Raw genomic sequence first — 24,192 nt, forward strand, 5'->3', positions numbered from 1 at the left:
CCCCATTTTGTTGTACATAGTCAAACACTGGCCACCGGACTGTTCCATTTTGTTGAGCTGTTCAATAGACCACATCGAACCATGGATGACATCGAGGACATGATCGGCGAGGAGGAGCTGGACCGTGCAGCCGTGAGCTCCGTGCGCACACCCATGGTGGCACCTAAGCCTCGCTTCCAAGACACCACCAAACCGTCGGCGGCCAGCAGCACAGCCAGCAGCAGCTCGGATCTTGACACCACGGAGCCCAGTGTTCCTGGCACGCAGCTCATCTGGATCAAGACGTACGGCTGCTCTCACAACGTGAGCGACTCGGAGTATATGCAGGGCGCTTTGGCCAGCTACGGCTACCGCTTCACTCAGGACCCGGACGCGGCGCAGCTCTGGTTGCTCAACAGCTGCACTGTCAAAGACCCATCCCAAGCTGCCTTCATGCACCTGGCCGTCAAGGGCCGTAAGCAGAACAAGGCTGTGGTCGTGGCCGGCTGCGTGCCACAGGCTGATCGCCACCTCAAGGGCCTCGAGGAAGTCAGCATCGTGGGTATCCAGCAAGTAGATCGAGTCGTGGAGGTCGTGGAGGAGACTTTAAAGGGCCACACAGTGCGTCTACTGGCCAAGAACCGCCTGCCGGAGCTTGATCTGCCCAAGATTCGCAAGAATCCCATGGTGGAGATCATCCCACTGAGTACAGGCTGTCTTGGTGCCTGCACATACTGCAAGACACGTCATGCTCGAGGCAAATTGGGAAGTTACACGCCTGAAGCGATCGTTTCCAGAGCGCAGACGGTGATTAACGAAGGCGTGACGGAGATCTGGCTGTCAAGTGAAGACACTGGAGCTTACGGCATTGACATCGGCACCGATCTGCCTACACTTATGCGTAAGTTGCTGGTAGTTGTGCCCGACGGCGTCATGCTCCGTGTAGGTATGACGAACCCTCCGTACATCCTGGATCACTTGGATGCGATCGCTGAAGTGCTAAACCATGATCGAGTATACTCGTTCCTGCATGTACCCGTCCAGTCTGGCAGTGACGATGTGTTGCTGGCTATGAACCGCGAGTACACGGCTGCCGAGTTCCGTCGTGTGGCTGACGAACTGCTTGCTAAAGTGCCGAATCTTACGCTCGCAACAGACATCATCTGCGGTTTCCCAACCGAAACCGAGGAGCATTTTGATGAGACGATGGAGCTGGTGGAGAAGTACCGCTTCCACATCATGAATATTTCCCAGTTCTACCCTCGTCCGGGAACTCCTGCGGCCAAGATGAAACGTGTCCCCACTCAGGTAGTCAAGAACCGCAGTCGCAAACTCACCAAACTATTTGAGACATTCGAGCCGTACACGCACCTTGTGGGCACTACACAGAAAGTATGGGTGAACACGGAAGTCTCGGACGACAAGAAGTACACGGTTGCACACACCAAGAACTATACAAAGGTGCTCCTCCCTCGTGATGACTCCCTCATCGGGTGCACGGCGGAGGTACGCGTCCTCACCGCGGCACGATTCCACGTTACGGGCGAAGTGATCTCACGTTCCCAGCCCTGTACTGTGGCAGCGGCTGCTATTCGCGAGCAGATCCGCACTGAAGGTGAGCTGTCAGCTGCGGATCGTGCCAAGGCTTTATCAAAGGTAAAGTCGGCAGCGTCATGCAATGGTGGCGACCATGATGAAGGAGACGACGATAACCACGATGAAGGAGGATGCTGTGGTGGCAATGGATCGTGCTGTTCTTCTGGTGGTGGTGGGAACTGTGGTGGCAAGTGCGGTACAAAGAAGAAGAAAATGATAGCCAAGGAGTCTTCACGAAAGAAGAAACATGCTGATGCTGACGGAAATGGCATGGTTTCAATTATCACGACTGCTCTGGCGGCGAAGTGGAACGAAGTGAGTGACGATAAGGTGAAACTCGTGGCACTTACCACCCTCGTGGTGTCTGCATCTTTCGTCGCTGCTCGCTTGCTCACACGCAAGTGATTCAAATTGGTCGGGTCTACACTTCACATCCGCGTTAGTAGATGTTAGAGCCCATTGTCATTGGTATCGTTAGTGTTATGAATCTAACATGCTTTTTGAGCCTATGCATATAAAATACTTCGTTCTGTGCTCTCTCTGTTGGTCTAGTAATACGAAAAATAAAATAGTGAATACGGTAGGTTCTCAGGATCACGAGTAGTGTGCGTAGTGCTTGCAGTCGAAGCAGAAACGGCCATTCCAGGATGAGCTTGACGGCGCGCAGTCGGAACAACAGACACGGCCACAGCGGTCGCAGTGGCACTTGCGCGAGAAGAAAAACGGGAACGGCTCCAGACAGACCATGCACTCAGTTACGTCGGTATCGGGAATCCACGACGGCGTCACGCGTATATAACGCAGGAGCTGCAAACATCAACTACAGTTAATTCATCCATCCGAAAGAACAAAACACACAGCAATTGACTACTTACACCCGTGGCTTTGGGGTTCGTTACGACGCGCAGGCCTTCGCCGTCGGGTAAATTCATGTCCGCTCCGTGTTTCATCAAAAGCACGGCCTCGTCCTCCATATCTGTAAGTCAATACATAACCCGATTAACCAATCTGACTCTCCTGGATTCAGAACACCAGTACATACCTTTCTCCATGCAATAATGCAGTGGTGAGCGCTTGAGGAAGTCTACTTTCTGCGGGTCAGCCTTATGTCTCAAGAGCGTCTCCATAATCTCACACGTTGCAGATCCGCTACGTTTGATCATTGAGCACAAGTGCAAAGGGGTTTGTTTCAGGAAGTTCACTGCATTTGCATCAGCACCAAAACAAAGCAGCAACTCCAGCACTCGCGACGCAATCTTAACCTGAAGTTGAGTGGCCAAATGCAGCGCTGTGTTTCCTTCACGATCGCTGAAATTCAAATCGAGATGTGGCAATACCTCTGGGCGGAAAAACAGACTCACCATCTCGAAATTGCCACCACGAACAGCAAGATGTAGTGAAGAGTAGCCACGCTGCGTCTCAGCTTGCTGCAGCATATCCAGTGCACCACTTGCCTCATTAACAAGAAGCGCGCACGCGAGCTCCACATTGCCGCTTTCCACAGCCTGATGCAACACAGTGTTGCCGTATCGATCGATCCTCAGGTTCGACGTATTCAACTGCCTCCACAACGCATTGCCACCGTCACTCGCTCGATTATAATACGGCCCATCTGCTCTAGTTGCAACCATGGACAAGGCTTCAGTGGAAACATCAACGTCTCTACCAGCAAAATGTGACAGCGCAGCTTCAGCAGCTTCAGCTCTACGACGAAGCCGCTCAACCTCCCTGAGTGCCTTCTTCAGCATCGCATTGTCACTGTCAGTTGCACCACCCAACTCGCTCATGTGTCCACGGAGAGTAGCTCTTCTCACCGCGTCCATAGGCGACAGCTCGACATCTTCCGAGTATGCACTTGTTCCAACTGATGCTGTCGCTGTAGAAAGCACGTCGTCTTCCAAAGTCTCAATAGTGAGCACACTTTCTCGCCCACTGTAGCCCACCGAGTCCTCCGACTTGTCCTCTTGTCGCGGGGTTTTAGCTGAAGCTTCAGCCGCTGTCCTTGACAATGTGACGCGAGCTTGGTGCCACCTCCGAAAAACAAACTGAATAAGTATTGCACTCCGATGACGACGCCGTTGAAGCGCCTGTATCCAGCAGTGTATTGAATGCTGAATCGTCCTAGCTGCCTCCTCCCGTCGAGCGATGCGTCGTTTCTTCTCCAGAATCGCCTTCCATCGCACTTGAATACTCCACAGAACTTGTAGTTGTCTAATATACACACGACGTTGCTGTCTGCCACGCCACGAACTCTGTAATTTCACTGCCGAGTCAGCGATGACTTGTTCACGCCGCTTCTCCAATTGGTCGAAGGCCTGTTGACGCAGAAACACTCGCGTTCTACCAACTTCAGCGTGGTCAACTTTAAGTGTTTCAATCAGATCCCCAGCAGTGCAGCTGGGACTCGTAGTCAGAAGGCTATACTGCCTTACGAAGTCGGAGTGGCTCATACGAACTGGGAACGATTGGCGCATAATCTCCACAGCCTTCAGCACTCCACCATAGCGCAATTGACTCGACACCTTGGCCATGTCGAACTGATCACTTGCGCTCTCGTCGTTAGGCTTAATGCAGCGGATATAGTGCGTCTCTGTCTGCTGTACAACGTCCAGTAGACTTGCCAATTGTTGCTTAAATTGAGAGCCGATTCCAACCGCACTGAGCACAGACGAGCGCCGTCTCAGTTTCGGCTGTCCAAGACTCAGTTCTGCCGTCTCGCTGGCTTTAAAAAACTCGAACAGCTCGCGCAAATGAGAGTCGCTAGTCTTACCCAGCACACTAAACAGCTCTGCATTGGGCTGGTCCTTGTTCTTGTCACAGAAACCTTCTGCTTGATATCGCACTTTGCCTGCGTAGTGATGGATTTGGAACGCGACGTCAGCTTGATCAGTGCGAGAGGCACTGAAGTTGCTGTGGTCTTGCAGTCGCTGACACATTTTCCTGGCAAAACCTGCATCGCTTCCCTTGGGTACAACGCATTCCTCGTCCAGAAGAGAGAATATACCACTGGGACGCTGTTCAATCATTTCTAAACACACGGAGTTGTCTTCATAGTCCACAGCATTCCACTTGATCCCTTCCTCAATATGCGCCTGCTGTTCGGTCAATAAAATATCCTGGATAAACTGATACTGCAGCTTTTCGTTGGCGTAATTGATACAGAACTGCTCGAACTGATTCACCTCGAACTCTTCAAACCCAAAGATATCCAGCACTGCGATGCATGGAGTTGTATCCTTATTTGCTGCTTTATTCGCAGGATTCCTTTCCTGGACTTGTGGCGACGCAGAGTTGACTTTCGAGACCAGAAACTGGAACAAAAACGCATACAGCGACCGCGCCATGGCATCTCGAGCATCACCACACTGCGCAAGACTCAAATTTGCATGAAAAGTTTCGCCTCCGACGCTGATTTTCCGCGTCGTCAACGCTGACACCAGTTCCTCCTGATCCACTGCGAACAGCTTTGACACAATGTCGAGATGCTCTTGAACTGTAAGCGAAGACGGCGAGGCAGATGCCAATCTACACGGCTCCGACGCAGCTCTGTTATCTTCCTCACCTTCGTCCTCACTCGAGGCAACAAACAGCACATTTCCAAGATGTAGTAGCGCACTCAGAATCTTCCAGATCGCTGCTTGTTCGACGTTCGTAAAGCCCAGAGCTTTCATCGACTGCAGCACCAATTGGAACTGCTTATCGTCGCGTACACCATCATTTCTCTGATAGCATTGACCGCCACTAACATACTGGAATTCCTGTGCAGAGAGGCTTTCAAGCTGCAATTCCTTCTTCATATCGTCACATGCACCTGCTAAAAGTTCGTAAAACACGTGGAAATTCCGTTCTCCATCGTTCTGATGCACCACACGCACTTTTTCCAACAGATACGTCTCCACTGACGTCCCGGCCATCTTTAACGACGCATCCAGCTCATGTCCTTCAAAGAACATACGCACAAACTTTCCGAAGCGACTACTGTTATCATTTCTCAAAGTTCTGGCGTTGCCGAAGCTCTCCAAGATCGGATTCGCGCTCAGAAGTTCACTGCCGCCGATCGCGCGCTTCCTCTTGCTGCTTGTCGTTGCAGTCGTGTCCAAACTGTTCTGTGCTAGGTAATTCATAATAAACTTGGTGGTTTCCGTCTTGCCTGCTCCGCTTTCTCCACTCACAAGGATCGTCTGGTTCTTCTTGCTCGCTCCAGGCTCGTGTAGTCGTCGTCGTAGCGACCGATAGGCTCCCTCAGCAATGGAGAACACGTGAGGTGGCAGTGCGGTCCAGCCAGGCATTTCTTCGCGATATTTGTGCAGATCGTAGAGCCCTGAAATGTGCTTAAAGGGGTTCACAGCGATGAGAACGGCTCCAGACCTGCAGTACACCTGGTCTACGCCATAGCGCTGCGCTAAATAGTCCACAAATGCGGGTTCATGTAGATGTGTGAGTGCGTCCAGGTTCTCCACGTCCGCCAGCGTCAGGCCGGCTGCTAATTCGTTAGCCATACGGACATCTTGAGCTTCATCCGCTTCAATTGTTGTGTCGCTGTTATTGAGCTGCACGAGGAGCTTAGAGGCGTCGCTCTCATGGCGCCGCAATACGCGGCCCCGCACCCACTCGTAGTCGGCGTCGTGCACGCGCACGTAGACCTGCATGATGCTGCAGACTGCAAAGAAGAAGTATGGGTTCCTTCTTCACCTGCTGCTCTTCTACTTCTCTCCGACGTTACAACGCGCTGTCGCAGAAACGACTGATGATAGGTGGAAATCGATTAGAATTCAGTGGTTGGTTTATTTTCAACCAATAAAAGGACGTTGATAGATTAGTGGAATCAGATTTGGATACGACAGTCTAAGTTGGCCATCATGTCGCTCGTGTATTTGCCTGAGAACGCGTGGTCCTTACGCTACGGTGCGCGCTGCAAGGATGATTCTCTTGACGCCACAATGTTATTGACGTGTTGCTGCGTATTCATAGGCCCAGACTACTTCACTGTGGCCATTATCAAGTACTTAGTGAAGGAGGACGAGTACGCACTATACGAGCTCCAGATCCAGAACGGACGACGCAATTGGAAGGTACTGCGTCGCTTCAGCGAGTTCGACGGGCTACAGTCGAGGTACGAGTCAGCGAACGTACTGACATTCAAGTGCGACCCCAAGCTGACGACTTGTTGTTCGTCAGTGTGCGCTTCAAAGCTGGCGACCGACTGCCTGAACTGCCACCAAAGACCTATTGCTGCAGGGACCTGAACCCGGACTTTCTGGCCAGACGCAAGGAGTTGCTGCAGGCTTTCTTGCATCACTTGCTACAGATCCCGGGTATTGCTGACGATGACCACGTACGTGAGTTCCTAGGCCTCAAACTGTCCACGGAGCTCTACGTTTAAGCTAAGATTTACACTAGTAGATTAGTAACTTACGCCATACTTTTCATCACAAAAAGTGTGTGCGCCTACAGCAACGAGGAGCTGGTGAAGCGCACTGGTGCTATATTCAATAACTAATTACACGCCTGATACCGAGACCGGATAGCGCTTATACGAAGCGAAAGCTATTAAGCTTTGAACTTCTGGTGTTTCTTGGCTTTCTTCCTCTTGCTCTTGGATTTCTTAGACCGGTTGCGGTTGCGTTTGATCCCTGGGGATGAACCACCACTGCTCACGGGTGAGGAATTGTCTTTGTCATTGACAGATGTATCGTCGTTCTCAACTGGGACGTTGATGGAGAGAGGCTCGGCAGACTCGGTGCTTTCTGCCGGTGTATCTAGCGACAACGGAGTCGGAGTCTCCTCAGCAGGTGCCACCTTGACTTCCGGACTAGTGATAGCCTCCCACGAGGGAGACTGCACGGGGCTCTTAGGTGAAGCCAGAGCCGCAGCCGCTTCGACGACAGGCTCAGTTGGTTCACACGAAGCCGGCTCCTCTTCGTCCTCCTCAACGATGCTCTCTTCATCCTGTGTGGCTGCAGAAGTGTGGACAGCTTCCTCCTCTGTCTTTGCTACTGCATCTTCGACGTTGATAAGCTCGGGCGTGCTCTTATCAAGTGTCATCGACTGCGTCAATTCCACTTGAACGTATTCCTCCTGCTCCAATGCAACACTCTCAAGCGATTCCTGAAGGAGCTCCTCGGTGAAGGCATTCGCAGTCTCCGTGACGGCCTGGCTAATGATCAAGTCCTCGCACAGCATTTTCTTGACAACATCATCTACAGCAGATGCAGGCTCAGCAGCTTCCTTCTTGGGGCTTTCAACAGTCTTCTTAGGGCTCTCGGGGGTCTTTGCAGGACTCTTGGGGCTCTCGACACTTTTCTTGGGGCCTTGAGGAACCTTGATCGGGCTAACAGGAGCCTGTTGATCACTTTCAGCAGTAGTTTTAGGGCTCTCCGGAGCTTGCTTCGAACTGGTGTGCGCCGGCTTAGGGAGCTCGAGAACCGGAGGCTCCACCTCCTTTTTCGGACTGCTCTTCGGATTCTCTTCCTTAGGACTAGCAACAAATTCCTTCTTAGGACTAGCTGCAACCTCCACACTAGGACTCAGAGGAGTCTCTCTCGGGGACTCAGCAACAACAGGAGGCCCCACCTTCTTAACTGGAGATGCAACAACCTTCTCTATCTTCTTCGGGGTCTCTTTAGGACTAGGAGGAGTCGGTTTGGGCGCTTCAACGACGGTAGCTGCCACAGTCTCCTTAGTTGTCTTAATTGTTGAGCTGGAAGTGGAAGCAACGCTGTTGTATACGCCAGTCTCGCTGTCATTGGACGGCATCTTGCTGTTCATATGGAGGTAGTAGTAGCCCATAGCGGCCATGCCCACACTAAGCAGCCCCGTCACGAGCAGCAGTGTAGCGTTCGAGCTGCTGGTAGTCGTCATGCTTGTCTTCTTCCGCTGGTGTGTGGCTCGGAGCGAGGGAAATTGACGCAGTGCTGGGTGTTGCAACTGGTCTCTTGCCTATTCTGCTGGCTGTCAGAGCCAATCGCCTCCACCTCTTCGTGCAAGATACCGGCGGTGTGGCCTTTTGATTGGTCACCAATCATGGACCACACACTGCAACACAGTCACATATGCAAGCACCGGAAGCCTACGAAACCTACCTACAAGAGGAAGGTAGAGCGCTCTACGTAGTATGTTGATCCATCACGAAGACTCTCATATCCTTTGTAAGTTCCTACCTACGACCGTCACTTCCTTGCTGCTAAACGTGTATACTATGTACTATACATTTTCTCATATATCGTCGCCAACGAGGTCCCAGAACGCCACGGGTTCCTGTCCTTGCCTCACGGTGTCGCACTTGGCTGGGAACGCTTCGTAGCGCTGCAATATCTGCGCTCCACGCTCCGCCACTTCCACGCCATCCCCATTGACGTCGGTTCCACACCACACGAACATATAGTCGGCACATGCTACAATCAAGCACAGTTCCCCAATATCCTTGGTCGGATCGCGGAAGTAATTCTCGCTGACACTGGGCAACGGACCCACGAACAGCGGGTTCTTCGCTGCCACCATACTGTTCCTCTTGTCCACATTAGTGTACGCCACGTCCATCCGAAAGACGATCGTGCGCTGAAATTTGAGTCTTCCTTGAGGGTGGAGCTGCTCCCACTCGGTCAATTGAAAGATGAAGCCAGCATTGGGATCAACAATTGGTCGCGACTGACGCACAAAGTCCAGCGCCTTGTACATTCCAATGTTCTTGTACCACATCAAGTACGCGATCGCCATCGTCGGGGAGCGAGAAATCCCCTTCACACAGTGCAAGAAGATGCGTCCACCACTTTCACGAGCACGTTCAATGAAGTCAAAAATGCTGTAAAAGTGTCTGGCGATGTCCTGCGAAGAATGGTCGCGCAGTCTGATGTTGAAGTAGCAGAAGTCATCGGGAAACGAGGCTGGAGCTACACTGGCCGCGCAGTTAATGACATGTGTGATGCCGTTCTGGAGCAACATGGATTTGTTCTTGGCAGCTAGAGCACCACCGATGTACAGGAAGTCCGTTAGCTTGGAGCACACTGCAGCCTGGTCATTGCGTCGCTTGGAAGCACCAGTCGTTGTGGTATTTGGATCCACGTTCGCTTGGTCTACCTGCGATAGATCCAACGATAAGTTGCCCGGGTTTCGACTGCGACGCTGGGGCGGATACATTCTCTTCGGTACGCTCACGCTGTTCCGGGACAACACAGAGACCGGTGGAGTCGATGACGACGACGAACAGGAGGACAGAGCGCCAGGAAGGCCGTTGCTTCGACTCTCCAGGTTCATGTCAATAGACAGCGAAGCTCGCTTGTCCGAGGGAGACGCACTAGCGAAGTGAGAGCCATCAGACACCCCCAGAGAGCGCTTTCTCGCCTGTGTAAGAGAAGGCGCCCAGTTCCCTGACGCGCCCGCCTTGCTCTGCGTAAAGCCTTGCTGGCTGCACACTCGCTTGTTGGGCGTCGGTGGAGTAAACATGACACAGCTGTCACTCGTCTTGCGCTGAGGTGTCGTATTGTTGTTGTAGCTCTTGGTGGCAAATGCCGGTGATGTCGACGTCGGACCTGCACAAGTTTTGGCATAACCAACAATAAGAGTGCATGTACGTCAGTCAAAAAATTGCACGATTTGGCACCAGGATTCCAGTCTCCACGCTGGATTTTCTGGTCGTTGACAATTGTTAGCACTTTACCTCTGGGGACGGTTAATGGCCATGTCTCGTCATCTAGGAATGGATTGCGGTGCAGTTCAGGCGACGGACACACGCCAGGACGAGGCGAAATGCTCTTCTTCTGCAGCGTCAGTGCAGAGGACGTAGGACAAACCTTGGACGACTGCAGTCTCTGGCTGTCTGCAGCTTCTTCTGCAGTCAACAACTCTCCGAACGCCTTTGAACTAGTCGAACCAGCCAACATCATCCATCGTTAGCGCGAGTAATCATTAAAATAAAAGAGAATATAAAATAAATTATACATTTTTCCGTCAGAATAGCAGCGTGTAAGCGACGGAGGCCCCGTAGCAGAACAACGTCGCACTTTAGGATGTGAATCGAGCGGTGGCAGCGCGTCTGCTTTGCCTCGGAATGGTTTGTAGCTGTTGGAGGCTGCAGTCGGAGAGCCCGAGGGCGATGTCGACGCGGAGAAAGAGAAAAACGAGTGCGCACTCTCGAGTTTCCTCTTGGCGTTGGACACTTCCCCTCCAGTGCTCGCTCGCCCACTGAATGCAGCGGCTACAGGTGCGATCTCCATCGATTGAGAAGCCGGAAGATTGATGGCCACTTCAACTTGCGTGTCGATGCTCGGCAGACGGGGGAAGAGGCTTGTTCTCTAGCTCGTGCGCTTCTTAGTCGGATCCAGCGGCGTCCCAGACGCTAAAAGCAAGAGTCTTGCCGTGCGTGCTGCCGGGTGGGGGCTGGAAGTTGAGAGAGGTTATGCCCCGAAACGCCGCACATGGAACGATTGCCAGTGTGCACCCTCGCCATAATGACGCATACTGAAGTAAAGTGTAAAAGGCGAAACACGAAACGTTCTGGTCTGGAATGATGGCAGAAATGGATGAACCTCTCCCAACGCTATTGCATGAAGCGTGAGAAATTGATACGTTTAACACCCTCGTCTTAGCTAAAGTTCAGGCAAAAGCTGAGGACCGGTGTGAATAATGTGCGGTCGAAAATACGTTATCGCTTCCGCGGAAAGCTCCGCCATGCTGAAGCAATGCTACCATCAGTGCAAGGATATCTCCGCTTGAAACTCAAAGGCTTCATTTGATCGCAAAAGAAGTTTATCGTTTCGCACGATCTGCTACGATACAAAACATATCAAACACCGACATCTGTTGGAGGAGCTCTTTAGTGAGCGTCATTGCATGTGCAATTCTTTCGTGCCAACCAAGCACCTGTAAGACAGGCACAACACCTACGTGTGTGGATGCTTCAATAAGGAGACTTTCCTCCTCGCTCTATTAATCTCCAGTGAGCCCCAACTTCTTTTCATCTTTTTGAAACGAATCGTTTCACGCACATGACGATCAATTTCCATAAAATCACTCTCACTGATTCTGTCAGCTACAGATCGCTGCTTTGACTCGTCTCGGCATTGCTTGCTCACTCTCACTGAACCAAGTTTCAATCGCTCTCACCCCATGTGAACCACTCTCACTGGCCACCCTTAACATCTTCCGCTTACCCTCCGCCAATATTCAGCATCCTACGGAGATCTTGAGTCATCGATAACTCGATAGACATCTGTGCATCCGGAGGTGTTGCAGGCATCGGTGGTAGCGGTGGATGCGAAGGAGGAGGCCCTGGAGGCAATGGTGGCGCGAATGGCACACTCGTATGCTGAGTTGGCGGAGGTGTAGGCGGAAGAGGAGGCGCTGGGGCTTTTGGAACACGAGGAGAGTTATCGCCGTTGCTTATACCTCCCGATGGTTTAGTGAGGAACGGCGGCATTGGCAGCTCAGTCGGGTCGGGCGACGACTGGAACGCTGACCAGGCCCATTTGCCGGAGGCTGAGAGCTGCTCCTTTTGCTTCCCATTACGCGATTGCTGGCCATTACCACTGCTGTTCGTGTTGCCAGCTTTGTTTTTGCCCTTCTTGGATGATATAGTGTTTACTGCGGATGCCTCCTCACCTTCGTCTTTGTCCTTCCGTCGCCGTCCCGGTGTATTGGGTCTCTTCTGTTTCGATCCACGCTTTGCTGAGCTGCTGCGCGCAGGAGCGTCATCTGTGCGAAGATCGCAATACAAACATGTATCCAAATAAAAAAACCGGAGGATTAAGAGAAAATGTCGAAATGCATGGCAAAGTATTGCAATTCTATACCTGTAGTAGCTTGTACAGGATTCCCGTTTGCAGTCATAAAGTTGAAGTGTTCTGGTGCACTGCTGGACAGCATCATGGAGGGCGTGAGCAGCAATTTGCTGCCGCTGTCCGTCCTCGATTCCCGGTTTGCAATTGTGACTCCCTGTTTCTCAGAGGGGTACACAAAGTAGCCGAGTTCTTTATCCCAGACTCGCGCGTCGACGTCCATCTCCTCATGCTCGTCATCTCCCTCTGCCAGCTGCAATGAGTCGTTCACGTTGTCGTCGCTATCGAAGAATGGCACCAGTGGGCGTCCAACTAAGTCTCGCGATGCCATTTTGTCTCGGACTGCAGTGTAAATATTAAGAAAATGTACAAATTGCAGCGGTAAATGCACAACTCGAGGTCTCGGCTCGCGAAAAGCTACGTTCGGCTTTGAGCGGCTTGTTTGTCGCCTCTAGACTATGGAATGAAGATCAAAGTTCGGACTCCGACGCGGCTTGATCTCCTGCGTCAGGTGGAGGCCTTCGAATCCGTCGGGGGGTTGTGTGCGTCGCGCTGTCTTGAAGTATGTCGCGCCTGAGTTTGCCCAGCTTCTATCCCTTTGGAAAATGGGGAGAATGCGTTACAGGTGGTTTCTGCCTCGGCTCTCTGATTCGCTGAAAAGATGATTGTATCTGAAAGGTGATTTGCTGAAAATGATTCTGACTTCAAGGTGCAATGGAGACTTTGCAATATGAACTATCCATGCAGATTCATCTTCCCAAGTGATCGCATTCACTCATGCTTGCCATAAAATCGCATAGTGCTTCAGTAGTTGCTCAGTTCAGTTCAACGTCTTCATTAGCTGCTCATAATTTGTGGGCCAAAGTACTTGTCGACCACTCCCAGTAGAAATTCGATGGAAAAGCGTAGATGGTCTCCATCCGTTGACAAGAAATGAACCTTGCCAGCCTTATCCAGAGTCTTTAGCCCGAACAAGTCTTCTTGGTACCATCTTGTCTCGTTGAAGCCAAGTATTGTCTTGTACGGGTCACCGTCTTGGTACATTCCGAACCACTCGGATTCTTTCGGAAACACCTGAGTATCCTTGTTGGCTCGAACGAGCACAAGGTTCTGCAGTTTAATGAAATTATTCTTGTATGTCTGGTTTCTAGACATTTTCTCATTGTTAAGGTCGGGAAGAAATTCCGCTGTGCAAATTGTTCAGACATATGAGCTTTTAGCGCAAGGGCAAAACAATATATAACCACGAAATGCAACGTACCGTGTTTCAGATAGGCGTCAATGCGGAGAGGATCGCGATAGTAATTCGCTTGTGCGATACGCTCTGCAAAGCGGACAGAAGTCAGAAAACATGAAGCAATTCGATAAGAACAGCACGGTATACCTTGAACACGTTTGGTGTAAACTGCTTCACCAATAAGCTGCAACGATAAAACTCGTCAGGTTCATTTGTCAGAGATCGCAGCTTTCAAAGCACATCACCAACCTTATCGATTTCCTTGCAAATAAAGTTGAGAGGGGAGCACCGTGGAAGTCCGCCCACACCAGCAAGCGGTCCATGGAATGATATAAAGTTGTGGACAGGAGGGTCGTTGAACCGCTCGATGTATGCGCGGATCAACAAGTTACCCTGAGGGAAGAGGAACAAAGATACCTCTATTAGCATAGGAAACAAACAAACTATCTTCCAACGACACTTCATGGTCCTATCTCACCTGGGAGAATCCTGCTGCATTGAATCCATTCGCCAAGTGTGGATCCTATTGTTCCGTCACAAACAAAACCTGCTTAGCGACATAAGAAAAATACAGCGATTCCGTTAAAAACCAACACCTCGCACCTCTCGCACAATCTTAGCGAACATGTCCGTTTGGTTGTTCATCGTGACGAAGAAGCTGTTCTGTACATCTTCGGCTACTGAGTCGCCGAGCTGCACATTTGCCACGTAAACTCCAAGATGCTCTGCGATTGTCTAGCATAATTGAACCAGATCGTTAAAATCCCTCATTCCTCCTCCATACAACAAGGCATCCATCCATTCACAACCTTTTGAATGCGCATCATCCCTCCATTTCCAGCAGCGTCACCCATGCCGTGCATCAGCACCACTGGCAACGTCGTCATCTGTTGGAATACAGGTGTCTTCTTCACCGCCTCCAACTGCAGTATTTCTTCCTCCTCGAAATACGTCGTCGACTCTTCACTAATCAGCGCAAACTGCACAAGAACCAGCGCGGCCGTGACGACCGCCACTATGAGCAGCAGCCTGTTGCTTCTCACCATTTCTCTCCGCTGGATCGCTCCTCCCTGTATCTGATTGTCTTCTTCTTCAAGCCACAGCATGTCGCTAAATCAGAGTGACACTAAACTCAGGGCAATAATATGAGTGTAGCTTCCCAACTAAGTACGATTGTGCGTCTGGCTGGAAATCGCCGGGGACAAGCAATTAGCTCAAGGTGGACGACTGCTACCATGTCTGCGTTTGGCCGATCGAAGCTGGTACGCGGCGCTGGCGATGCCATGTCGCGCGCGGGTGCACGTGGCTGGGGATGGTACCACCGCTCTCTGGCCAAGATGAACGCTCCCGAGGCGGCCCCTGTGGCCTACGACGTCGTGGTGCCCACACCCGCTCAACCGCGACCGCGTGCCTTCCTGGACGTTAGCATTGGTGGTGCTAAGGCCGAACGCATTGTAGTGGAGCTGGCCAAGGACATCGTGCCGCAAACAGCCACTAATTTCATCAAGATGTGCACGGACGGCTTCAAGTCCAAGGCGTTGGGCTCGGGATCGTACAAGAACTCCAAGTTCCACAACGTCACTAAGGGCGTGTATCTCGTGGGTGGTGACGTGCTCAACGGCGACGGAACGGGTGGTCACGCTGCGCTAGAGGAGAACCAGCGTTACTTCGACGACGAGAACTACGCGCTGCAGTTCTCGGAGGAGGGCGTACTTGGCATGGCCAACGCTGGCCTCAACAAGAACGCGTCGCAGTTCTTTATCTCGCTCAAGCCGCTGCCGCACCTCAACGGCCGCAATGTCGCGTTCGGCAAGGTCGTGGAGGGCAAGAATGTGTTAAAGAATATTGAGAGTGTCTACTGCGTGAAGAACAAGCCGCTGACGGACATTGAGATCGTCAGCTGCGGAGTGCTGTAAGCGGGCAGAAATCTCGCTCCCTTGCATACACTATCGAGAAACAGGCAGGTACAGGAGACGAGGGCGGCGACAGGGAAGCTGAGTGGACTAATAGATGAAACACGATGAGTGGCGGCGCCTTTGTCTCTCAGATATTGTTGTGTTTTCCAGCTTTGCGAGCGGCAACGCTATGATAACCTTCATGACGTTCATCGCGCACTGCCACAGATCAAACATCGTAGTGCTCAAAGTTACTTATAGCTGCGCGTTTCTAGTCACTCCTGAAGCTGTTGTAGATGACCAACGTCAGCAAGATCGTCGTCGTCATGCAACACCGGACACTGTGCTTTTTATCTTGTTTTTTTTTTTCATTTAATTTCTTTTGGTAAAATATTCACACGCATGAAAAAGATAAAGAGTACCAACTTCCGTCGCATCACCGCTCACTCTGCACCCGCGATGCATCCGTAGGTGGCTACAAGCATTTTATCCTTGGCAGCTTGCTTAGAATTGTGCCTCCGTGACACCGTGGCCCATCGTGTTCGTCGACGACAGTCCGCCCGTGATGGTGTTCTGCATGGCGTCCACGAGCTCAGTGCCCGACCAGCCCTGGTGCTTGAGCGTCTCCACGCCTTCGTTGCGTTCGGCACGCTGCACACCTTCAACGTACGCGAGCATGCCACGCTTGGAGTAGTCGCGTGCGAAGCGGGTGATGCCCAGCGCGTCACTGTGGAAACCAGCCAGCGTAATGAACATCCAGCAGAAGCCCAAGCGAGCAAGGTCCGTCACGAACGTCTCAATCTCCGTGTCGGACATGCCGGCAGCGTCCCAGTTGAATGAAGGCGACAGGTTGTACGCCAGCATCTGGTGGGGGATCTTGGCCTTGACGCCTTCAGCGAACGTGCGTGCAAGTGGCACTCCAGGCTTGGCCGTCTCCATCCAGATCAGGTCGGCGTACTCGCCGTACGCGCGGCCACGGGCGATGCAGTACTCCACACCGCCGCGCACGCGGTAGTAGCCCTCAACCGTACGAGCCAGGTCCCAGTCAAAGGCGATGGTGACGCCGAGTGACTTGGCCAGAGCCTGCAGCTTGGGCAGACTCAGCTCCAAGCACTGAGCGTTCCACTTAGCCAATGCGTCCGAGCGGCCGGCCTTCTTCAGAGCTTCACGGACAGCTTCCGGATATGTCATAGCGTGGGCACGCTTGTCCCAGTCACCTTCACGGCCAGCACGGGTGGCGTCAATGTACGGCTCCACGTTGAGGTTGGTGGCTCCAATGATGAAGGGGTGGTCACGCGGGTCGATGTTGTTGTCAAGCAGAGTGGCAGCCTCAGCGTCCGTACGGGCCACAATAACCAGTGGACTGCCCATGATATCAGCTTGCAGACGAGCAGCAATGAGACGCTGGATGTGCTCCTGCACCGAGACCAGCACCTTGCCGCCCATGTGGCCGCACTTCTTGGTGCCAGGCTTCTGGTCCTCCAGGTGGATACCGGCGGCGCCGCGCTCAATGAACATCTTGGCCAACTTCATCACGGCCGTCAGACCGCCGTGGCCAGTGTCGGCGTCAGCGACGATCGGACGCATGAAGTCCGTTGGTGGGGTGCGTGCGCGCTCCTCGGCCGTCATGCGGCGACGGGCTTCGTACTGCTTGCGGTCGTGGAAGAGCTGGGCGCGGAAGAGCTGGTCCACCTTGTTGGGAACAGTGTCCATCGGGTAGTCGGCCACATCCGGGCCAGGCTCATTGGACGTGGAGGCCGTGGACGACGACTGCCAGCCGCTGACGTACACAGTCGACAAGTGCTTGGCCATCTGCGTAACCTGAATCGTGTCCAGCGCTCCGAACGTGTGGCTCGTCTTCTTGGCAGCCTGCAGCTCGCGCAGCATCTTGTAGAGCTTGCTCGACATGGCAGCGCCGGCATTGGCAGCGGGGATCGTGCCCTGGAGCTTCACCACATCCTCGGCGCCGTAGGGGCGTTTCACGTACTTGAAGCGGTCGCTGCGGATAAAGGCCTCCGTCTGCTTAACGCGCTGTGCGTAGTCACTCTCCTCAGCGTGTGGATCGTGCGAGCTCAGATGGCTGGCAATCTGGCTGATGCGGACGTGTGGGGAGCTCATGGCTGCTGAACTTGGCTGCGGACGCTTTGGTGGCGCGCGGCAAATTTGGGAATAACCTCTCCAGCAAGCAATCTTTAGAGTGACTCAGCCACGAGGAGAGCTGGGACACAATTGGCTGAAATCTTGGATTTAGCAGGTGTGGATTGGACGAAAAGATAGTCGCAGTGCTCACGCGCGACTGTCACCACGCCTTTTGGGTAGAAAACATACTCACGTCGGTTTTACCAGGGGCGAGTCCATATTGCGCATCGAGCCCGACGTGGAAGTTGCAGACAGATGATGTTGAAGCTGCGTTTTTTTTTAGTGAGGCGCAATGACTACGGTTTGTTCGTCCGCATTCTGTGACTCCGGTATTCGCCTTCGATCAGCGCGAAGGCCTAAAGTACGAGTGCGAATCGATCCCGTTTCGCAAAATCCATGTGAAGGCGTTCCCTGCATTTGAGGGGGCTGACTGCTCAGCAATGGTAAAGCCCTTTTAGTTGATCCAGTTTTGGACGAATTCAAATCGCGCCCGGATAAGGTTCATGTATTCACGTGAAACTTGCAAAACCGTTTGCGAGCCTGGTGTTTTCAGGTCCAAGCGGAGCAGTAGGTGTCGACACGGCACGGTCACGGCTGTTAAACGCTGCCCGCAGTGGTATCGGAGTACGTGGCGGCGTCTACGAAAGCAAGTTGAAGTCATCCTGCTTGCACAAACACCAACAGCTCGTTCTTGTGGCAGGCTTGAGTGGGTGCAGAAATCGGGAGCGACTTCATCTCCTGTTTTGAATATTGTGTCGCCTCACAACCCCCCAGTTGTCCTATTGTTGGTCCTCCAGTCGCTATCACGACAAGAAGTACCAAGGCTATTACTTGCATACCAGTGGGCGCCTGCCAAATATCACTTAGACGACCGACTTACTTGCAGCAGATAAGTCGAGGCTTAGACGCGCATACCCGACCCGGAGGCGTAAATATCGTGTCTATAGAATCCCCTACCCCTCAAGTTATGTTGTGTAGCCATCATAACGTTTTATCTTGAAATTTGTATAATTTATGATTACAATCACTCCTGTGTATGTAACATGCACTCAGTTGACTTAACTTGAAGCATATATCTTCCGCCACGCTTGAAACGAAATCACTTTCGATTTCGCGGCTGAAGGGGTGAAGCCGACAGCGGCATCGTGCTGGGGAGGTTCGTTGCATCCTATAAACCGTATTGTTTGCTTGCCAATACTAATGAACGCTTATGTTGCTTTGAAGGATGACGAATCCAGTTTATTCAGCGGTTCGCCGCAGGCGTCTGTACGTCGAAGACACCTCCAGTGACGAGAACACGCCGCCAAACGTCATGTCCTGTATCTACGAGAGCGAAATCTCTTCATCCAGTGACTCCACGTCTGTGGCACCGTCGTGGGCGCCGGACCTGAAGAAACCCCAGTCCGAAAGCATGCGAAACGCGTCATCAACGGATGAGCCACCTCATCCAACTCCGCCTACACCACGCCAGTACAGAAGCCCAACCATGTCGTCACCAGTTCTCCTGGAGACGCCGCAGTCATCTTTGCACCGTCCAAAGCCGACCAGGAAACTGGATTCTCGCCGTACCGGGCGGTGTGTTCGTCGAGATGCTGCTGCCCCGTACACTCGTACGCGTTCGGCAAATAGTGGCGATCGCCGGCGCTCCAAGTCGCATGCATCGCCTGAGTTGGAGAAGCTTCATTCCTTTCTACGAGCTGCTCAGCCCGACGATGTCTTCGTCCCCGCGCAATGGCCATGGGATGTGGCCCACCTGCGCGAAATGTACAACCCACTGGCCACCATATTCCCAGCGGTGCAGCATCACGGGTGGTGCGACTGCTCAAGCCCCTGTCGAGCGGACTCGTGCAGGAATTCACTGATGCACATCTACTGTAACGTGAACTCCTGCCCGTACGAAGGACTGTGTGGAAATGGTCTTGTGGAATCTGACAAGGTCTTCTTGGGGAAGAACGCAAGAACACAGATACTTGGAGTGGTTGCAGCGGAAGACATCGGACCCGGTGAAGTTCTGAGTCAGTACCTGGGTGAGATCGAGCACCTCAGCGCCTTGCGCTCGGGGCGGCCGCGAAACCAGGGCTTCCGCCTTGTTCTGACTCAACGACCAGAGCGCCCTAGCCGTCCAATTCGGGCAGCGATCAACGCTGGGAAAATGGGGAGTCTCATGCGATTTGTGAATCATTCCTGCAGTCCGGTGGCCAAGTTTGTGGAAGTTTCTAATGGACGTCGAACCACCGTGGTGGTGGTGACTACTCACGTTGTTCGCCGCGGGCAGGAAGTCACTGTGGACTACGGAGACGACTTATGGTTCATATGTCGATGTGGCTTGGCTAGTTGCCGCCACAGGGACATTCAAAACGAGGACGATCCGTAAGATGATGCCAAGGAGAAGGGTTTGTACGTGAGGTTGTGAGAGACCTGTGTATTTGAATGCGATCGTTCGATGTTGAACCTTACGTATCTTCATTGAAGTTGCCGTGTATCAAGCGAGTGGATTCGACGTGAACCCAGCGTGATAATGCTTCGCTCGCGAATTCGCACTCGCTTTTGGTGCGATCGCACGCGTTGACTGCGAGCTTCATCGCTAACAGTTCGAATGAGGCTTTGCGCGCGCAGATTTCCCGCGCAACACGTTGAAGTTGATTAGCGTCTTTTCTAGATCCACCGCGAATTGGTGGCGCGCGCAGCGACTTGCCTTGGCAAAGCCCGCTTGAGGCCGTCACTGGTGACGCTCACTTTTCGTTTTACCTTGCGTCGAGCAGCTCGCCACTTCAACCAGCCCTCCACTTCGCTCCAGCAACCGGTACGCCACCACTCGACCTCATTCCGCGTACGACAGGGCTGAGACTGACGTTCGTACTTATGTGATGCTAGCAATGGTCAGGAACGCCGGCACAACTAACTACTCCATGGCCGACATCGACCGAATGCTCTGCCTCGTTGAGAAGGTGCTCCCCTTGGGTAAGGACGAGTGGGAGCGCCTCGCTGCGTCATTCAACGCAAGCAAACCCCGTGGAGCACCCGAACGCGAATTTGAGAGCTTACGTCGCAAGTTCAAGCAGCTCTACAGCACCCGTAAGCCCACCGGAGTGGCTACGATGCCTCCGCACATCCAGAGGGCCAAGGAGGCCAAGCAGGCCATTGACGACAAGGCCAACGTCGTGGAGCTCGACGACGATGCGGACGAGGACCAACCCATTGCGCCGGACTTCAGCTTCGAACCGGAGCCTGACCACACCTTCTACGAGCCTGATGACGCGGAGTTCGTTCATGCCGCTGCTGAGAGAAGCGGTGCTGGCTCAGTCCACAGTGAGGCGACCGGTACGGACATGTCGGTCGACGGAGGGGCCGCAGAACCGATCCGTGGTGCGTTTCAGGACTTGTTGTCTTCGCCACTGGTGTCAGAAGGACTCGATGCCGGTGGTGTAACACCTCGCCCTGCTCCACCACGTGCAGCATCAACTACACGGCGCACTGGATCGGGTTCCCGCGCGACGGCCAGCGAAATAGACACTTCAGCGAACGCGCAGCGACGCTTGGACCGCCGCCACGACGACAGAAGCAGGGACGCAGTCGAATCCGCAAAGTATCCGGAGCTCAGCAGTCGCTCGAATCGCCTAGGAGGGGGGGACTTATCCGCTTTTCGCGACTCCACAGGTGCGAAACGCGCACTCGAAGAAGACAAGGATACCCAAGAGGCCAGCTTCGCTAAGGCCAAACGTGTTCGCGCCATGAAGGCGACGACGGCGCTCAAGTCGCAGCTCGACGGTCTGGAAAACGCTGCGAACAACACCCGTGGCAGTATCCTGGAGACAATACTTCTACTTCGCGAAGAAAACGAGCGCAAAGCTGAAGCTCGCCGCGAAGAGGAAGAGCAGCGACGCCGAAATGATCTGGCGGCCATGGAAAACCGCCGTCTGGCCGAGAGAGCCGAAGCCGAGGAACGCCGCCGCACTGAGAAACAGGAGATGGAAGAACGCGCGAGCCGTGACCGAGAGGAAGCACGCGCTCGCACCCAAGAGCTGCTGATGCTGATCGGAGCCCTAACGAAGAAGTCTTAGGACTTTGATGAAGACAGTCCGGACATCGAAACGAGGCTCACCTTCAGATTTCAGTAGTGTAGTTTGTATTAGCCCTCTTAAGCCTCGAAAATGCACAAACGTTCATAACTAACGCGTTAAAAATCGAAAGCTTCCGTTTCTCCTAGAAAGGTGGTGCGGATCTGGGAGATCCCGACAGTGCGAACTCTGTAGTTACACATGCGGAACAAGTTGTCGATGCGGACCCCGCGAAGCTCTGGGTCGTACGGCAAGGGGAGATTCAATCGGTGATACACCTTTTGAATGCTCCCCATCCCCCACTCAGCGGCTTGGCGCACTGAAGTGATCGCATTGTGGAGTGTTCGGGCGGAGCTTCGCAGCGATGGCAGTATCCGGTCGAGATCGCCATCTTTTAGCGGGGTGAGAATGCGTCCGGCCATGGAGGTCGAACAGGGAAACGCCGAGTCCGACACCACATTCTTGCGTGGGTCAGGGCAGCACACCGGATCAAGGAGCTTGTTTCGGAAGCCAAGTGACGTGTCGGAGTCGTTCCAAGACCCGGGACAATTGTGCTTCGCCCAGATAATGCAGCCATCCGCTGCGAAGCAAATTGTCCCGGTCACGAACACGGTGTGCAGCCAGCCATTGTACATGGCGTTCTGGAGGTCGCTGTTGGACGGCTGCTGGACCTAAAACACAATCGAGTACGTTAAGTTAAATGGCCAAATGTAGGATCGATTCAATTCTCGTGTTCTACGTACTCTCAAGTTCTTTCCGTCGATAAAGCCGAAAGTGTGCTGCAGGAGGGGCTCCCGAGCTTCCACCAACATAGCCAGCTCGACTTGACGGGATGGAGACGGCCACGAGATCCTTGCTGGCGCGTATCCCTTGAGTGTGGAGGCCAAGGCTCTCTCTCCACGACGTAGGGTCCGCGATAGTGTGCTCGGAGGAACACCAAACACCAAGCACAACGTCGTCTGTTCCATAGAACCCACGTAGAAGGAAAGTAGAAGCCCGAGCACCTGGTGATGGTGCCGTAGCTTGGGTGGGCGGCCGCGTGCATTGTGCCGTGGAATAAAGTAGAACCTACTGAACCTCCGCAGGAGCTGGTTGAACGTAGGTCTGGGTGCATGTTGATATTAGTCAGCGGGTTCATGGTCAGCAGCTCTACCTACAAGATTACCTGGTCAAGCTGGTAGCATTTAGAAAATTCACGTCGTTTCCGTACTTGTAGAGGATCATCCACGCTGATTCACTCGGTGGGTCCAAGCACTTGGTCGTCAAGTAGTGTCTACTTCTCATAGCAATTCTCCACGCTTTCGACAACAGTACCTCGAAAACAGCTCGCCGTATGTCGGCCAACTCCTCATCCTGCTTCAGGACCTCCGCACTCAGCACCAGCAGCAAGTCTGCGTCGTCTGTGGCCTCGTTTGCCATCGTGGGGGTCTCTTGAGCACGATTCGCGCCAATTCGAAAGTGAAAAAAAATCGAAGGGTGCAAACCCACTTGGTGTCCGCCACAATGTGTCGGGTTCAGTTTTAAATAGTATATTTGGTTATTGAAACTTCTGATGTAGGACAGTACAAATCGGACACATAAAGCAGTTCTAAGAAGTTTGTGGTTGAGCTCTTGAGAGATAAGTCGCCATATATCTTTTTAAACGCCGACTTATCTGCTGCAAATAAGTCGGTCGTCTAAGTGATATTTGGCAGGCGCCCAGTGCTATAATAAATGCATAGACCGCTTAAACGATACCCAGTGCACAAATTCTATTAATGTGCAACGCATCTATGGATATAAGAGCAGTCGGTTTACCAACGCCAGGTATGACCGTTCGGCTGAAGAGATTCGCCGGCGGGGTGAATTTGCACTGACCGCCACCACCATGTCACACTCTTTATCTAAGCAAGGCGCACCACAACGAGCTCCTTCATAAAGATTTGTTAAGATGCTTCAATACTCCTTCCTATTGTAGTTGATTCGAGCTTGTCGTCCTTGCGCAGCATCGCTCCTTAGTAGCCACTGCTAACTGAAGCAGTCTAGCGAAGCAGAGTTGCGATTGGTTGACGGTGTTGAAGTGGGAATGTTGAAGTGTACTTGTACCTGACTGCGATGACAATGTCTCGAGATCAACAACGACGATAGAAGCTGTGAATCGGGGACAAGGTAAATTCAAAGCACGTTTGAGGACGACACCCGCTACCAGACCTTCAAGTGCAGCGATTATCGTACAGTAAATCGACTGCACAACTTTACTGCCCTCTCTTTGACATTCATCGAGAAGTAGAGCCGAGAAGCACCGCTGCGACGCAGTGAGTGACCAAAAGACATCGGTTCCCTTGTAGACGCCGCAGACAATCAGCTCGTCCTCAGTCACCAGGTCCCCGATGTATTCGCTGCCGTCGCCTACAAGCGCAACACGGCTTTGCATCGCTTGTATCGTGCCTTCTGATGGCTTTATCAGTTGCATTTTTGACCACATCGCTGTTTTTCGGTTGTCGTGGGTTAGATGCATGGAGTGATTTCAGTCTCTT

At 52.8% G+C, this 24,192-nt stretch overlaps 12 protein-coding genes across 15 annotated transcripts; 5 read left to right on the forward strand and 7 right to left on the reverse strand.

Moving 5' to 3' along the window:
• Positions 1-2,110, forward strand: PPTG_16496 (MiaB-like tRNA modifying enzyme, archaeal-type). Its single transcript, XM_008914034.1, has one exon. It carries the CDS (start codon positions 82-84, stop codon positions 1,978-1,980), a length of 1,899 nt encoding a protein of 632 aa, XP_008912282.1. The 5' UTR covers positions 1-81; the 3' UTR covers positions 1,981-2,110.
• PPTG_16497 lies at positions 1,830-6,311 on the reverse strand. 2 transcript variants are annotated; one of them, XM_008914035.1, is made up of 3 exons: positions 2,618-6,311; positions 2,451-2,551; positions 1,830-2,382 (listed from the first exon to the last, which is right to left on the reverse strand). In XM_008914035.1, the coding sequence occupies exons 1-3, from the start codon at positions 6,222-6,224 to the stop codon at positions 2,170-2,172; spliced, it is 3,921 nt and encodes a 1,306-aa protein (XP_008912283.1). In that variant the 5' UTR covers positions 6,225-6,311; the 3' UTR covers positions 1,830-2,169. The 2 variants fall into 2 exon arrangements, with proteins under 2 accessions (XP_008912283.1, XP_008912284.1); XM_008914036.1 differs by having other exon boundaries at positions 2,451-6,311.
• A 102-nt stretch (positions 6,312-6,413) lies between these two features.
• PPTG_16498 (hypothetical protein) lies at positions 6,414-7,169 on the forward strand. 3 transcript variants are annotated; one of them, XM_008914038.1, is made up of 3 exons: positions 6,414-6,480; positions 6,547-6,688; positions 6,754-7,169. In XM_008914038.1, the coding sequence occupies exons 1-3, from the start codon at positions 6,435-6,437 to the stop codon at positions 6,956-6,958; spliced, it is 393 nt and encodes a 130-aa protein (XP_008912286.1). In that variant the 5' UTR covers positions 6,414-6,434; the 3' UTR covers positions 6,959-7,169. The 3 variants fall into 3 exon arrangements, with proteins under 3 accessions (XP_008912286.1, XP_008912285.1, XP_008912287.1); XM_008914037.1 differs by having other exon boundaries at positions 6,414-6,688; XM_008914039.1 differs by having other exon boundaries at positions 6,547-7,169.
• PPTG_16499 (hypothetical protein) lies at positions 7,126-8,436 on the reverse strand (the record flags this gene model as incomplete). Its single annotated transcript, XM_008914040.1, has 1 exon — positions 7,126-8,436. One exon carries the CDS (start codon positions 8,434-8,436, stop codon positions 7,126-7,128), a length of 1,311 nt encoding a protein of 436 aa, XP_008912288.1.
• Positions 8,437-8,790: 354 nt separating this feature from the next.
• PPTG_16500 (hypothetical protein) lies at positions 8,791-10,787 on the reverse strand (the record flags this gene model as incomplete). Its single annotated transcript, XM_008914041.1, has 3 exons — positions 8,791-10,103; positions 10,232-10,434; positions 10,513-10,787. The coding sequence occupies 3 exons, from the start codon at positions 10,785-10,787 to the stop codon at positions 8,791-8,793; spliced, it is 1,791 nt and encodes a 596-aa protein (XP_008912289.1).
• A 932-nt stretch (positions 10,788-11,719) lies between these two features.
• On the reverse strand, positions 11,720-12,678 carry PPTG_16501 (hypothetical protein; the record flags this gene model as incomplete). Its single annotated transcript, XM_008914042.1, has 2 exons — positions 11,720-12,264; positions 12,363-12,678. The coding sequence occupies 2 exons, from the start codon at positions 12,676-12,678 to the stop codon at positions 11,720-11,722; spliced, it is 861 nt and encodes a 286-aa protein (XP_008912290.1).
• A 506-nt stretch (positions 12,679-13,184) lies between these two features.
• On the reverse strand, positions 13,185-14,909 carry PPTG_16502 (hypothetical protein; the record flags this gene model as incomplete). Its single annotated transcript, XM_008914043.1, has 7 exons — positions 14,394-14,909; positions 14,188-14,319; positions 14,063-14,107; positions 13,834-13,977; positions 13,732-13,768; positions 13,609-13,671; positions 13,185-13,534 (listed from the first exon to the last, which is right to left on the reverse strand). Exons 1-7 carry the CDS (start codon positions 14,688-14,690, stop codon positions 13,185-13,187), a joined length of 1,068 nt encoding a protein of 355 aa, XP_008912291.1. The 5' UTR covers positions 14,691-14,909.
• PPTG_16503 (hypothetical protein) lies at positions 14,742-15,967 on the forward strand. Its single transcript, XM_008914044.1, has one exon. The coding sequence runs from the start codon at positions 14,820-14,822 to the stop codon at positions 15,498-15,500; it is 681 nt and encodes a 226-aa protein (XP_008912292.1). The 5' UTR covers positions 14,742-14,819; the 3' UTR covers positions 15,501-15,967.
• Positions 15,625-17,665, reverse strand: PPTG_16504 (isocitrate lyase). The gene has a single exon (XM_008914045.1). It carries the CDS (start codon positions 17,595-17,597, stop codon positions 15,984-15,986), a length of 1,614 nt encoding a protein of 537 aa, XP_008912293.1. The 5' UTR covers positions 17,598-17,665; the 3' UTR covers positions 15,625-15,983.
• Positions 17,666-18,843: 1,178 nt separating this feature from the next.
• Positions 18,844-19,992, forward strand: PPTG_16505 (hypothetical protein; the record flags this gene model as incomplete). Its single annotated transcript, XM_008914046.1, has 1 exon — positions 18,844-19,992. The coding sequence occupies one exon, from the start codon at positions 18,844-18,846 to the stop codon at positions 19,990-19,992; it is 1,149 nt and encodes a 382-aa protein (XP_008912294.1).
• Positions 19,993-20,494: 502 nt separating this feature from the next.
• Positions 20,495-21,679, forward strand: PPTG_16506 (hypothetical protein; the record flags this gene model as incomplete). Its single annotated transcript, XM_008914047.1, has 1 exon — positions 20,495-21,679. One exon carries the CDS (start codon positions 20,495-20,497, stop codon positions 21,677-21,679), a length of 1,185 nt encoding a protein of 394 aa, XP_008912295.1.
• Positions 21,680-21,721: 42 nt separating this feature from the next.
• Positions 21,722-23,123, reverse strand: PPTG_16507 (hypothetical protein). The gene is made up of 3 exons (XM_008914048.1): positions 22,842-23,123; positions 22,420-22,780; positions 21,722-22,347 (listed from the first exon to the last, which is right to left on the reverse strand). The coding sequence occupies exons 1-3, from the start codon at positions 23,093-23,095 to the stop codon at positions 21,796-21,798; spliced, it is 1,167 nt and encodes a 388-aa protein (XP_008912296.1). The 5' UTR covers positions 23,096-23,123; the 3' UTR covers positions 21,722-21,795.
• Positions 23,124-24,192: the final 1,069 nt, after the last annotated feature.

Source organism: Phytophthora parasitica, assembly GCF_000247585.1.
Source record: "Phytophthora parasitica INRA-310 unplaced genomic scaffold supercont2.58, whole genome shotgun sequence".
NCBI classification, from domain to species: domain Eukaryota; phylum Oomycota; class Peronosporomycetes; order Peronosporales; family Peronosporaceae; genus Phytophthora; species Phytophthora nicotianae.